The 14,619-nt window shown below is 52.4% G+C and overlaps 1 protein-coding gene across 5 annotated transcripts in view; it reads left to right on the top strand.

Annotated features, from left to right (window-relative positions):
• The window catches only part of MYO7A (myosin VIIA), a 112,241-nt gene that overhangs the window by 55,579 nt on the left and 42,043 nt on the right, over positions 1 to 14,619 (top strand). For all 5 annotated transcript variants that reach the window (XR_011467021.1, XR_011467022.1, XM_070383655.1 and 2 more), the window contains exons 21-30: positions 89 to 307; positions 756 to 863; positions 6,254 to 6,463; positions 6,854 to 7,057; positions 7,321 to 7,497; positions 7,949 to 8,038; positions 9,397 to 9,524; positions 12,140 to 12,266; positions 13,463 to 13,582; positions 14,128 to 14,301. Coding sequence is in view for 3 of the 5 variants with exons in the window: in XM_070383655.1 (XP_070239756.1) it covers positions 89 to 307; positions 756 to 863; positions 6,254 to 6,463; positions 6,854 to 7,057; positions 7,321 to 7,497; positions 7,949 to 8,038; positions 9,397 to 9,524; positions 12,140 to 12,266; positions 13,463 to 13,582; positions 14,128 to 14,301 (1,557 nt within the window). In the remaining 2 variants the exon portion in view is untranslated. The remainder of the gene's footprint in view (positions 1 to 88; positions 308 to 755; positions 864 to 6,253; positions 6,464 to 6,853; positions 7,058 to 7,320; positions 7,498 to 7,948; positions 8,039 to 9,396; positions 9,525 to 12,139; positions 12,267 to 13,462; positions 13,583 to 14,127; positions 14,302 to 14,619) is intronic.

Raw genomic sequence — 14,619 nt, 5'->3', positions numbered from 1 at the left:
TGGCGAGTGGAGCCAGGGCAGTGACCTCCATGGGCACGGCTGGTCTGGCATCAGGGCCGTGGTTCTGAGCTGGTGGCTGTCCTTGCAGATGCGGCTGGGCTTCCTGCGGCTGCAGGCCCTGCACCGCTCCCGGAAGCTGCACCAGCAGTACTGCCTGGCCCGCCGGCGCATCATCGGGTTCCAGGCCCGCTGCCGGGCCTACCTGGTACGCAAGGCCTTCCGCCACCGCCTCTGGGCCGTGATCACAGTGCAGGCCTACGCCCGGGGCATGATCGCCCGCAGGCTGCACCGGCGCCTCAGGGCCGAGGTGAGGGGCCCAGTCCACAAGAACCCCTGGCTCTAGGTCCTCCAAGGGGTGCCACTCCACCTCAAGCAGACAAATCATCCCGCATGTGGCCTGAGCCCATCGCAGGGGGTGAGGCGGGGGGATGAAGGGCTCTCCCTCTGAAGGATGCACAAGACTGGACCCTCATTTCCCTCCTTCCAGCCAGGGGTAGGGCGGGGGCCCAGTCCCTCTTGTGAGTCTTTGGGAGGCCAAGGCGAACCTGCTTCGGCTTTGGGATCAAAGGTGCCCTCAACCCACTGTGGGACCTGGAGGGTTTCTCGCATGCCTCAGTTTCCCTCTGCTAAATTATTTGGCAAAGTCATCCCCAGTCCTGGAACTCAAAGGGGGTGGGGTGGGGTCAAGCTGGCAGGGAACACTGTGACAGCCACACACATGGTACGGTGCCCATCCTGCCACCCGCCTCCCCCAGTACCTGCGGCGCCTGGAGGCTGAGAAAATGCGGCTGGCAGAGGAGGAGAAGCTCCGGAAGGAGATGAGTGCCAAGAAGGCCAAGGAGGAGGCCGAACGCAAACATCAGGTGAGCTGGGGACGAGTCGGCTCCTTGCACTTCCATTCACTGGTTCAGTGGCTCTCAGCCAAACCATCTGTTCATCCTCTGTCCACGTGACCTTCCTTCACCTGTGCGCTGGGTGCCTGTTCTGTGCCAGGTGAGAAGGTTGTGGGTCTGGGCCCTCAGCTGGGAGATTTTGTTGTTCAGTCTCCAAGTCGTGTCTGACTCTTCATGATCCCATGGACTGCAGCATTCCAGGCTTCCCTGTCCCTCACCATCTCTCGCAATTTGGCCAAGTTCATGTCCATTGAATTGATGAGGCCATCCAACCATCTCATCCTCTGTTGCCCTCTTTCTCCTGCCTTCAGTCTTTCCCATCATCAGGGTCTTTTTCAGTGAATCAGCTGTTTCTATCAGGTGGCCAAAGTACTGGGGCTTCAGCTTTAGCATCAGTCCTTCCTATGAATATTCAGGGTTGATTTCCTTTAGGATTAACTGGTGTGATCAACTTGCAGTCCAAGGAAGAGTCTTCTCCAGCACCACATCAACTTGTTGGCACTCTGCCTTCTTTATTGTCCAGCTCTCACATCTGTACATGACTACTGAAAAGACTATAGCCTTGACTATACGGACCTTAGTTGGAAAAGTGATGTCTTTGCTTTTTAACACACTGTCTAGGTTTGTCATAGCTTTCTTGCCAAGAAACAGTTGTCTTCTAATTTCATAGCTGCAGTCACCATCTGCAGTGATTTTAGAGCCCAAGAAGAGGAAATCTGTCACTGTCTCCCCCTTTTCCCCGTCTACTTGCCATGAAGTAATCGGACCGGATGCCATGCAATTAGTTTTTTTAACATTGAGTTTTAAGCCAACTTTTTTAACTCTCTTCCTTCACCCTCATCAAGAGGCTCTTTAGTTCCTCTTCACTTTCTGCCATTAGAATGGTATCATCCACATATCTGAGGTTGTTGATATTTCTCCTGGCAATCTTGATTCCAGCTTGTAACTCATCTAGCTTTGCATTTTGCATGATGTACTCTGTGTATAAATAAACAGGGTGACAATAAACAGCTTTGCCATACTCCTTTCTCAATCCTGAACCAGTCATTTATCCTATCAGATCAGATCAGTCGCTCAGTCGTGTCCGACTCTTTGCGACCCCATGAATCGCAGCATGCCAGGCCTCTCTGTCCATCACCAACTCCCGGAGTTCACTGAGACTCATGTCCATCGAGTCAGTGATGCCATCCAGCCATCTCATCCTCTGTCATCTTCTCCTCCTGCCCCCAATCCCTCCCAGCATCAGAGTCTTTTCCAATGAGTCAACTCTTCGCATGAGGTGGCCAAAGTACTGGAGTTTCAGCTTCAGCATCATTCCTTCCAAAGAAATCCCAGGGCTGATCTCCTTCAGAATGGACTGGTTGGATCTCCTTGCAGTCCAAGGGACTCTCAAGAGTCTTCTCCAACACCACAGTTCAAAAGCATCAATTCTTTGGCACTCAGCCTTCTTCACAGTCCAACTCTCACATCCATACATGACCACAGGAAAAACCATAGCCTTGACTAGACGAACCTTTGTTGGCAAATAATGTCTCTGCTTTTGAATATGCTATCTAGGTTGGTCATAACTTTCCTTCCAAGGAGTAAGCGTCTTTTAATTTCATGGCTGCAGTCACCATCTGCAGTGATTTTCGAGCCCAGAAAAATAAAGTCTGACACTGTTTCCACTGTTTCCCCATCTATTTCCCATGAAGTGGTGGGATGCAGGGTTCTAACTCTTGCTTCTTGACCTGTATACAGGTTTTTCAGGAGACAGGTAAGACGGTCTGGTATTCCCATCTCTTCAAGAGTTTTCCACAGTTTGTTAGGATCCACACAGTCAGCGGCTTTAGTGTAGTCAATGATCTGGAATTCCCTTGCTTTCTCTATGATCCAGCAAATGTTGGCAATTTGATCTCTGGTTCCCCTGCCTTTTCTAAATCCAGCTTGACCATCTGGACATTCTCAGTTCACGTAATGCTGAAGCCTAGCTTGGAGGATTTTGAACATAACTTTACCAGCGTGGGAGATGAGTGAAATTGTCTGGGGTTTGAACATTATTTGGTACTGCCCTTCTTGGGAATTGGGATGAGGATTGACCTTTTCTAGTCCTGTGGCCACTGCTGAGTTTTCCAAATTTGCTGGCATATTGAGTGCAGCAATTTTAACAGCATCATCTTTTAGGATTTTAAATAGCTCTGCTGGAATCCATCACTTCCACTAGCTTTATTGGCAGCAGTGCTTCCTAAGGCCCACTTGACTTCACGTTCCAGAATATCTGGCTCTGAGTGAGAGACAATGCCATCGTGGTTATCTGGGTCGTTAAGATCTTTTCTGTACAGTTCTTCTGTGTATTCTTTCCACCTCTTCTTGATCTCTTCTGTTTCTATTAGGTCTCTATCTTTGTCCTTTATTGTGCCAATCTTGGATGAAATTTTCCTTTGATATTTCCAATGTTCTTGGAGATATCTTTAGTCTTCCCCTTTCTGTTGTCGTCTCTGTTTCTTTGCATTGTTCATTGCAGAAGACCTTCTTGTCTCGCCTTGCTGGTCTCTGGAGCTCTGCATTCAGTTGGGTGAACCTTTCCCTTTCTCCCTTGCTTTTTGTTTCTCTTCTTTCCTCAGCTATTTGTAGGCCTCCTTAGACAAACACTTTGCCTTCTTGCATTTCTTTTTTCTTTGGAATGATTTTGTTTATTGCCTCCTGTACAGTATTATGGACCTCTGTCCATAGTTCTTTAAGCACTGTATTTACTAGATCTAATCCCTTGAATCTATTCATCACCTCCACTGTATATTCACAGAGGATTTGATTTGTCATACCTGACTGGCCTAGTGGTATTCCCCACTTTCTTTAGTTTAAGAAAGAAAGTTAAGGTCCTCATTTTGCTATGAGGAGCTGATGATCTGAGCCACAGTCAGCTCCAGATATTGTTTTGCTGATTGTATAGAGTTTCTCCATCTTCAGCTACAAAGAATATAATCAGTCTGATTTCGGCATTGATATTTGGTGATATCCATGTGTAAAGTCATCTCCTGTATTGTTGAAAAAGGGTGTTTGCTATGACTAATGCATTCTCCTGGAAGAATTCTGTTAGCCTTTGCCCTGCTTCATTTTGTACTCCAAGGCCAAACTTGCCTGTTATCACAGTATCTCTTGACTAATACTTTTGCATTCCAATCACCTATCATGAATAGGACATCATTTCTTGGTGTTAGTTCTAGGAGATCTTCTAGATCTTCATAGAACTGATCAACTTCAGCTTCTTTGGCATTGGTGTTTGGAGTATAGACTTAGATTACTGTGATGGCAAATGGTTTGCCTTGGAAACAAACTGAGATAATTCTGTCATTTTTAAGGTTGCACCCAAGGACTGCGTTTTGGACTCTTGTTAATTATGAAGGCTACTCCATTTCTTCTATGGGATTCTTGCTCACAGTATAGATACAATGGTCATCTGAATTAAATTCGTCCATCCCCATCCATTTGAGCTCACTGATTCCTAAGATGTCAGTGTTTACTCTTGCCATCTCTTGCTTGACCATGTCCAGTTTACGCATTTATGGACGTGACATTCCAGGTTCCTGTGCAGTATTGCTCTTTACCGCATTGGACTTTACTTTCGTCACCAGACACACCCAGGGCTGAGCATCGTCTCTGCAATGGCCCAGCTGCTTCACTCTTTCTGGAGCTTTTAGTAGTTGTCCTCTGTTCTTCCCCAGGAGCATATTGGACTTTCTGACCTGGGAGGCTCATCGTTCGGTGTCATATCTTTTTGCTTTTTCATACGGTTCATGAGGTTCTCATGGCTAGTATACTGGAGTGGTTTGCCATTCCGTCCTCCATCATGTTTTGTCAGAACTCTCTGCTTTGACCTGTCTGTCTGGGGTGGCTCATGGCTTCATTGAGTTACACAAACCCCTTTGCCACGACAAGGCTATGATCTGTGAAGTGCCTGTTCTGTGCTGGGTCTGAAGGCTGTGGGTCCAGGCCCTCAGCTGGGAGATAACTCTGGATAAAAAGTTGCAGAGTCATAGTTCCCTGACCAGGGATTGAACTTAGACCCTCAACAGTGAGAACAATGAGTCCTAACCATTGCACTGCCAGGGAATTCCCAAATACAAGCTTGATTTTGAAGACTTAGTTAAAAAAAAAAAAAAGGACTATAAAATAGCTGAGATATTTTAAATATTAATTACATGCAGAGATAATACTGTTACCGAAAGGTATGTGTCGGGGGGTCTGGCTGCTCACCGCTCAAAAGCCAATAAGCAGGCCAGATTAGTGGAAAGGAAGGTTTGCTTTATTTCAGATGCTGGCAGCTGCAGGGGAGGGTGGCAGACATCTGTCCAAAGGCCGACTCCCACCCCACCTTCCCCGAACAAACAGGGGGTGAGAGCTTTTATAGACAGAGTTGAGGGGAGGTTACATGCAGAAACAGCACAGTCATCTCTAACAGTCATCTTCAACTGGTCATCAGTGGTCTGACTAGCATCATCTGGGTTGTTTTAGGTACAGTTAATCTTCAGTTCTGGGGTGCATTTGCTCCCATTTCTTTGTGGCCAGTTCTCAGAATTGTGGCAGTGCATGTCCAGGGTACAGTCTGGTCATCATGTAGTTAACTTCTCCACCTGGTGTTCTGGTATCTATAAGACAGCTCACAGGATATGGCTCAGAATATTATCTATAGCCCTTGAGAAAGAGATAAAGTTCCTTGACTGTGCTTAATGACGACACTGTTGTTACTAATCTCCTTAGACTGTTTTCCATTGTTTCAGCATTTCTCACTTCTCTGATTAAACTTATTCTTTGACTAAAATTTTCCACAGGCGAAAGGTATGGTAGAAGTGGGGCAGGGATCAGAGAGTTCTGCTCTGTTTCAATACTTTGGAAATATTGGGTTAAATGAAGTACATTATTAAAATTGATCTATTTTTTAAAAGAACTATTTTAAATGTAGCCACTGTATATGTTGTCATTTAGTCTAAGTTGTGTCTGACTCTTTGTGACCCAGGGTGGATTGCATTATATTTCTATTGTACACCACTGGTCTGCAGCCTCTGCCCAGTGGCTCTGGGATTTCTGGGTTGGTGTGGTCCCTTTTGGCTGGGGAAGCCTGAGTAGGCTTCCTGGAGGAGGTGGTCCCAGCTGAGCCCTGAGGGCAGGTGGCATTTCTGTCTGGACTTGGTGTGGCATCTGTCTTCACTGGGCTGTGAGAACTTAGTGTGTGTGGCCCCGGGTGGCGAGGCCGGAGGCTCAGTCCTTCACAGCCGTCAGGAGGGCCTCTTGGGTTTGGGACTCAGGCCTGGTTGCTGCAGGGACTCCCGTGGGCTCCCCATAGGGGGCTTGCTCTCTGACGCTGCATCACCCCTGCCTCACAGGAGCGCCTGGCCCAGCTGGCCCGCGAGGATGCAGAGCGGGAGCTGAAGGAGAAGGAGGAGGCTCGGAGGAAGAAGGAACTCCTGGAGCAGATGGAGAGGGCCCGCCATGAGCCCATCAATCACTCGGACATGGTGGACAAGATGTTTGGCTTCCTGGGGACTTCGGGCGGCCTGCCAGGCCAGGAGGGCCAGGCACCTAGTGGCTTCGAGGTACCAGGCTGGGGAAGGAGTTGGGACAGGCCCTAGGTGGTTGCCTTCCCTCCCCTTGTGCCACTTTGTGTTAAAGTCCACCTGGTCCCCTCTGAGCGGAAGGCGGCAGTGATGATCTGGAACAGGGACCGCCGGTCCCAGGCCCTGTCCAGCCACCAGCCTGCAATGTGACCTTGGGCCAGCCACTGTCCCCCTCCAAGGCCATTCGCAAACCTTTTTTCATTTGTGTGTTGAGGACCTACCATGCGCTGGGCTCTGTCTCGGGAGTGAACCGGGTGGACAGATCCCTATGCTCCTGGAGCAAGAGCTGGCCCCTCAGGGACCGGCTGGGGGCCCCTAGCTCAGCCCCAGGTCTGCCCCCATGGCAGGGAACCCGTGTCCTCCCTCCAGGACCTGGAGCGCGGGCGGAGGGAGATGGTAGAAGAGGACCTGGACGCAGCCCTGCCCCTGCCCGACGAAGATGAGGAAGATCTCTCTGAGTATAAATTCGCCAAGTTCGCTGCCACTTACTTCCAGGGCACGACCACGCACACCTACACCCGGCGGCCACTCAAGCAGCCACTGCTGTACCACGATGATGAGGGTGATCAGCTGGTGAGGGCTGGGACCACCTGTGTGGGCGGCATGGGTGCGGAGGGGCAGGGGCCCTGGTGTGCAGGGACCAGGGCTGACTTCACCTGGCGCCCAGCCTGGGGCGGGTCACAGGGCAAGGCCCAGAGAGCAAGCGGCACTCAGCTCAGTGGTCCTCCTCCGGTCGAGGGTGGGCTGCGGTTCTCTAGCCTCTCTGTGGGTCATTTTGATGGCTTTGGTAACATCCTGTGCTCGGGCTTTCTGAGTGGCATGGCTCTGCCTCCCAGGCGGCCCTGGCAGTCTGGATCACCATCCTCCGGTTCATGGGGGACCTCCCAGAGCCCAGGTACCACACGGCCATGAGTGACGGCAGCGAGAAGATTCCCGTGATGACCAAGATTTACGAGACCTTGGGCAAGAAGACCTACAAGAGGGAGCTGCAGGCCCTGCAGGGCGAGGGTGAGGTGAGTCCCAGGTGCCCGGTGGCCACTGTCCCACCCAGGCCATCCCCAGCCATAAGGTTTCAGCAGAAGGACATACAAAAATTTGCCTCTGCCTCACCCCCCTGACCCTTGCCCTGCTCTGTCTACTCCTGAGAGTGAATGCGTGAGTGTTGTATAGGCTGTAGAGTGCTGACCACTGTTGAGGCCATGTGGCAGGGGCAGGTTTTGAGACAGGCTTTGCAGTCAGAGACAGCTTCCATTTGGACTTGTTAGGGGGTGGTTTGTGGGTTACTGTACTTCTCAGAGTCTGTTTTCTGATCTGCCACTTGACTGATGGTGGGTTGGAGGGGCAAGGTAAGGTATACGTTGTAAATGTTAGTGTGGGCTTGAGCTAATTCTAGCTACATTGTCAACTGCTCTTGTCATTATTTGTGGCCCAGCCACTTGACCTTGACCCTTGTTTGTCCTGCAGGCCCAGCTCCCCGATGGGCAGAAGAAGAGCAGTGTGAGGCACAAGCTGGTGCACTTGACCTTGAAAAAGAAGTCCAAACTGACGGAGGAGGTGGGAGCAGACCCTGCACGGCCTTGGTGGCCTAGACTGGGCTTGGGACCCACAGGGACAGGAATGGATGCTGCCCGTCCTCAGGGGACCGGGGTGGCTGGCAGGACGGTGTTAGGTGTGATCAGGCAGACAGGGTGCAAGGAAGAGGGCGCTGTGCTCAGTCTGGGGCCGGTCAGGGGGGCTTCCTGGAAGAGGGGCCATAGGAGCTGGGGAGGGCTGGAGAGGCCCTCCCCAGATGGTGGGAGGGAAGACCATTCTTGCCAGGGCATGGACTCACTGCCTCTGATCCAGGGACTTTTTAACTGATGAAAACATTTTTGTGGGTTAAGAGTATCCTTGGGGCATTAACACTATTAGTTTGTTTGAATTCATTCATTTATGTTTTGTGTTTTCTGAGCACCGTCCTGGCCCCTTGCTCCAGGACTGTCCAGGCTGTGAGGGCCCACAGACACGGAGGCATTCGTGGTACAGAGGGACTGGCTCCTCCAAGCCTCTGCTTTTGTGCACTGGTCCCTCTGCCTAAAATTCTGCCTTCCTCTTCTGTGCTTTGGGGTCACCTCCTCCAGGAAGCCTTCCCCAAGACAGGCTCAGGCTGCTGCTCTGGGACTTCCTGGGCCTGCCTTGCTTTTGTCTTCCTCTTGTTCCCCATCTGAGGCTCCAGTCTGGTCTGATAGCTTCATAGCTCCAGATTTGAATCCCAGCTCTGCTCGATAGCCAAGGCACCCAGAGAAGAAAAACACCTGCTAGTGTGTTCCTAGGATGGTGGCTTGAGATGCTGACTGTGGGTGCTCAGCGGACACGAGGCCCTCTGGAGCCCTTCCTGTCTGCAGGGGCATGCTCCCACCACTCACCCTCTCACCTGCTCCGTGTCTCTGGGCACAGGGTGGGGCTGGCACTGTGGGCTGTGTGGAACCTGAGGAGAAAAGTCCATTTGAAAGAACCCAGGCCTGAGGCTGTTTGCATGGGGCCAGGGTGCTCATGATGGGTGATGGTGGTGCTTGGAACGTGGGTTGACTCTGGCTGTCGGAGTGGTGTGCGGCCCATCTTAGAGAGCTAGGGATCCCATCGGGGGTCAGAGGAGCAGCCCCTACCCTGCCTGGGGGGACCTCCTTGCAGGGAGCGCTGTCAGGGAGACTGCAGAGGAACCTTGTCCTCAGAAGGGAGTGGCACCAGGCCAGCGCCCCCTGGCTGTGTGGGCCATTCATTGACCCACTGTCTGTCCTGCATAGGGCGGGGCTGTGATGGTGCTGGGGAGCCAGCGCTCTGGCCACTCCCAGGGTTCTGTTTTCCCGGGGAGTGGGCAGACTCAGGCAAGCGGGAGAGCCCTGCTCGAGCCTCTGCCCTCTGCTGTGTCCCAGGTGACCAAGAGGCTGCATGATGGGGAGTCCACGGTGCAGGGCAACAGCATGCTGGAGGACCGGCCCACCTCCAACCTGGAGAAGCTGCACTTCATCATTGGCAACGGCATCCTGCGGCCAGCACTCCGGTCAGCGCCTGAGGGCTGGGGCTCAGGGAGGGGGCAGCTGGCAGGGGGAGCCATCCTGCTCTTCCAGCCCCATAAGGCTTTGGGTGGCAGAATCGTGGCTCCATCACTTTCAGTTCAGTTCAGTCTCTCAGTTGTGTCTGACTCTTTGCGACCTCATGAACCACAGCATGCCAGGCCTCCCTGTCCATCACCAACTCCTGGAGTCCACCCAAACCCATGTCCATTGTGTCGGTGATGCCATCCAACCATCTCATCCTCTGTCGTCCCCTTCTTCTCCTGCCCTCAATCTTTCCCAGCATCAGGGTCTTTTCAAATGAGTCAGCTCTCTGCATCAGATGACCAAAGTATTGGAGTTTCAGCTTCAACATCAGTCCCTCCAATGAACAGCCAGGACTAATCTCCTTTAGGATGGACTGGTTGGATCTCCTTGCAGTCCAATTTAGTAACTGATTAAGCCAAGCAGGCCTGGGTTTAGCTCTGCTGGTAGCTGGTTGTGTGGTCTTGGTAGAGTGATTTTATCTTTACAAGGTTCAGTTTCCTCCTCTGTTAAGACGGAATAATAATAGTACCTACCTTGTAGGCTTGGGGCAGATAAAACTATGGAAAGTGTGACCTAGGACCTCCATAGTGGCCACTCACTAGACGGTAGCTGTTGGCTATTAGCATTATCTGATGTATAACCCATCCCTGCAGGCACCTTCAGTGCACCCCACCCAGGCCTGTGCTCAGGGTTACTGTGGTCAGAGGCATCCAGCACATGCCTCAGGCCCAGGAGAGGCCTTTGCTTGGGTGCTGGGATGGTCCGTGACTTTTCAGGAGCAATTAAGGAATCAACTCAGCTGCATCAGTGGCGGGAAAACACGGTTTCTCTGAGAACTCCATCTGTACAAGATGTCTGGTTAGGAGAGCAGACCATGAACTCATGTGTGTTGGCTGGGAGAACAGCAGGATGGGGTGGGTGGGGAGGTCAAGTATTTTACCAATAGGAGGCAGGAGGTCCAGAGAAGGGAAGAGGTTTGCCCAGGGGTCACTGGCCTCTCTTTCATTGCTCCTGAGGCCCAGTTACTACCTTGCTCACCAGAGATGTAGCACTTGGGGCTGTCAGCCCCTGGGAAGAAAAAGTAATTGCCCAAGGTATGTTTAAGGGTCAAGAATTTACCTCATAATTAATCTCATCATCAGACCTTAAGTGGTGCTTCTAAATAATACAGTTCCAGGAGCCCTGGACTGAGTCAGAAGCCTGGGTGCTGATTCCCTGAGGGTCCACCACTAATCCCTCCCTTCTCTCGACCTCTATATCCCTGCTTAGAAAGTGAACAGGGTCAGGGCTTCCAGCTACTGGTCTGTGACAAGATGGGGGAAATAAGGATGTTTCTAATTTGATTTATTTAAAACATGGTTCTTTGTTCTGAGATTTTGCCCTTCCTACTTTTTGGATATTAAAATTACCTTTTTTAAAAATGATTGTGATATAGATAGTGGGCAGGGGCTGTGTGTTTGGTGTGTTTTAAATGTCCTTATTTGTCATTATAAGTTGATGACAATTAAGTTATAAGCTATTCAACTTAGTAAGTTAGCAACTTCCAGAATGTATTTTAAAGTTGTATTGGTCTGTGAGCTCTCAAAATTGGGGAGCCACTGAATTAGAAACCTGCCTTTCTAAGAGAGAAGAACAGCAGTGAGTGCCCTGGTGGTTACTGCACCATGGTAGGTCCAGCCTTTGTCCCTGAATGGACAGGTAGCATCTTAAGGCTGCAGCTAGGCTGGCATCTTTGGGGGTTTACTGTGCTGGGCATCGTGCCAGGGCCTGTATAAGCCTTGGCTCATTTTTCTTCACAACAATCTTATAAGCAGGATGCTATCACTTCCCTTTAAAATGAAAACAACACAAAATAAAAGTAATACGTGCATGCTCACTCGCTCAGTCTTGTCCGACTCTTTGTGACCCCCATGGACTGCCAGTCCGCCAGGCTCCTCTGCCCATGGAATTTTCCAGGCAAGAGTACTGGAGTGGGTTGCCATTTCCTCCTTCAGGGGATCTTCCTGACCCAGGGATCAAAAGTAATACATGGCCACTTAAATATTCAAACATACGGAAACATCAAGAGAGCATCAAAGTCCCTACTCATTTCCTCCCCCAGAGAAACTCCCCAGATGTTTCCCATTTCCTGCTCTGCCGGTTTCCATTTGTGGAAGTTGTACCTGCTGCTGGGACTGTGGGTCGGGCTTGGAGGTGAACTCACCTGCCCAGGCCACGCAGCTTGGTGAGGGGTGAGGGGGGGATGGAGCCTGTGCTTCCCATTAGAGTGGTCACTACTGACCATGGCCCCGTGCCCAGAGCAGGGTGTGCACCACCCTGTGGATTGGGGGCCCTGGACTCTGGATTGGAGTCAGGTATGAACGTGCTTCACGTCTGATGAGCCTGTCTCCTCCAAAGCCAGACCCTCCCCAGAGCCCTGGGCTCAGCCTTGCCCACCTGGTCCCACTCTGACCACTCTCCTCCTGGGTCATCCCTGGCAAGTGGGGGAGTAGGCATCTCACCTGCTGCTGGGATGGAGGGTGGGCTTTCCCTCTGAGACAGTCTGTCTCCCTTCCTTGTACCCCATTCTGCTTAGGGATGAGATCTACTGCCAGATCAGCAAGCAGCTCACTCACAACCCCTCCAAGAGCAGCTATGCCCGGGGCTGGATCCTCGTGTCTCTCTGCGTGGGCTGCTTTGCCCCCTCTGAGAAGTTTGTTAAGGTAGGGGAGGCTTTTGGCCTCCAGGGACAGGAAGGGGAACTGGGCTTGGTCTCTGGTGTCAAGGAGCAGAGCACGGAGAAGCATCTCAGAGGGCAGAGGGGCTTGGCAGTGAGGTCCTGCCCAGGTCATCTCCTCCCAGACCTCCCAGCCTCTGCGGGGCCCATCTTCCTGGCCCTCCTCCTAGGCACCCACCACTTCACTTCTGTCTCCCCTGGCCCCATTTGATTTATGCAGATGCTGAGTTTGACAGCAGTATCTCCTGGACTTTCCACATGCTGGTCTGAAGAACTTTAGTTCATCTCAGGCTCTTTTGTGACCCTGGGTGCCAGGCTCTGGGTGCTGGGGACACAGAGGCAGAGCAGCTGTCAGCTGGATCAGCCCAGCTGGTCAGCAGTATGAGGAGTGGAGGGGTCAGGGAGGTGGACCCTGGAGGAAGAGGAGCAGTTAAGCTGGGTGCAGGGCAGGGGTGGTGTGTGGGGTGAGGCTGGAGGCATGGCTGAGACTAGAAAGGCCTGGATCATGGCGGCCTTTTTGCCAGCGTGAGGCATGTGGGCTTGATCTAGAGGGCAGTGGGGAGCCCTGGGAAGCTGAGGAGGGGCGTGGGTGGAGGTGTCCCCAGGAGCAGATTGTGGGTGGAGGAACCAGAGGCAGGAGACCTGGGAAAGTTGCTCTGATGGTCCAGGTGTTGCTGACCTGGGTCCATGAACGTTTTAATCAATAGAAGTTGATAAGAGGCCAGACATGAAATTCAGGCAAGGCTTTACTGAGGCTGGTGCTGTGGTACAAGGGAGTAAGAACAAGAAACAGGTGCCCCTGCTTGCTCCCTGGCTCCTTAAATGAGGTGAGGGTGGGGACGGATTGGTGGGTCAGGTCAGAGGTTGTCTGCCCACCCCCTTGGTGGTGGTGCTGTGTGCAGGGCTCGTGGAAAAGTCCCTGCCTCTGCTCCCAGCAGCTCAGAAACGGCAGTTGGTTTGTGGCCTTTTTGTACCTTATTGTTCATAATTGTTCCCACTGCACCTGTGCAGTTATTTTCAGTTCCTTTTGGTTTCTTTGTATTTTGTTGCTCAAGGAAATATCTGTCTAGGTGCAAGCACTCTGGCAAAGGGTCCCAGGTCCCAGCCTATCAGCCTGTCTCACAGGTGGGGAGGCCGAGGGAGGCTGGAGTGGGGTCCTCTGAGTTGGTCCTCTGTCCGTAGTACCTGCGGAACTTCATCCATGGGGGACCCCCTGGCTATGCCCCATACTGTGAGGAGCGACTCAGGAGGACCTTTGTCAATGGGACACGGACACAGCCGCCCAGCTGGCTGGAGCTGCAGGTGCGACCCCCGGGCGTGTGTGCTTGTGTGTGTGTGCGCTTGTGTCACGGTACACTCCAGTGCCCTAGAAATATTCCCTGCTTTGGGATTCTGTGGTCTTTCAAGCACGCACCCTCAAGTTCTGGAGTCTCAAGCCCCTGGAACAGGAAAGCCCCCAGTGGGCAATGACTCCATCTGCTGGCTTTATAGTCAACGTGACTTGGCGGGGTGTTCCTCTGTGTCTCAATGGCTTCATCTGCAGCATGGCAATGCAGATGTCACTTCACAGGGTCTTGTGATGGTTACATGACAGGAAGACAGGTGTCCTTGGCACCTGGCAAAGCCTGACAACCCAGCCAGCCCTAGTGCCCCAGCTCAGGGACCTTGCAGGTCCTCTCAGGTGGGGAGCACAGCAGGGCTCCCTGGGCACCTGTGACCAGGGACAGGCAATGTGCTGTGGGACGTTTAGGTCTGAGGGCTCCATCTCCAGAAGGAGCTGGGAGCCCAGAGGGCGTGAGATGTTCTGAAGTGAAAGGATCCCAGGAAGCCTCTTGGGTCACTTTCAGGCCACCAAGTCCAAGAAGCCCATCATGTTGCCTGTGACGTTCATGGACGGGACCACCAAGACGCTGCTGACGGACTCGGCGACCACGGCCAAGGAGCTCTGCAATGCGCTGGCCGACAAGGTCTCGCTCAAGGACCGCTTCGGGTTCTCCCTCTACATCGCCCTGTTTGATAAGGTGAGGCCAGCCCGGAAGCCCCTCCTCCCGGCACCGCCAGGGCCGCCCACCAGCTCCCACCCCAGTGCGGCCACCCACCGGCTCGGGCACCCTTGCATGGTTACTGACCTTCCAGGGCCTCAGTTACCTCCTCCGTAAACCAGTGGGAACCCTGGCCCTGCCCCAGCTCCTTAGGATCATGGAGGGATCCTAAGCACCTAAAGAGAAACCCAACCATACAATGGAGATTGGAGCCCAGGGCTCGCTGCACGCATATGTGCCCAGGTGGATCTAACCCTCTGCTGATGACAGAGAAATAACATGGTGGAGAGAGAGCCA

The sequence above is a fragment of the Bos mutus genome, chromosome 15, assembly GCF_027580195.1.
Source record: "Bos mutus isolate GX-2022 chromosome 15, NWIPB_WYAK_1.1, whole genome shotgun sequence".
NCBI classification, from domain to species: Eukaryota; Metazoa; Chordata; class Mammalia; order Artiodactyla; family Bovidae; genus Bos; species Bos mutus.
Note: the sequence above shows the minus strand (reverse complement) of the source record. Positions and strands in the feature narration are given on the sequence as shown.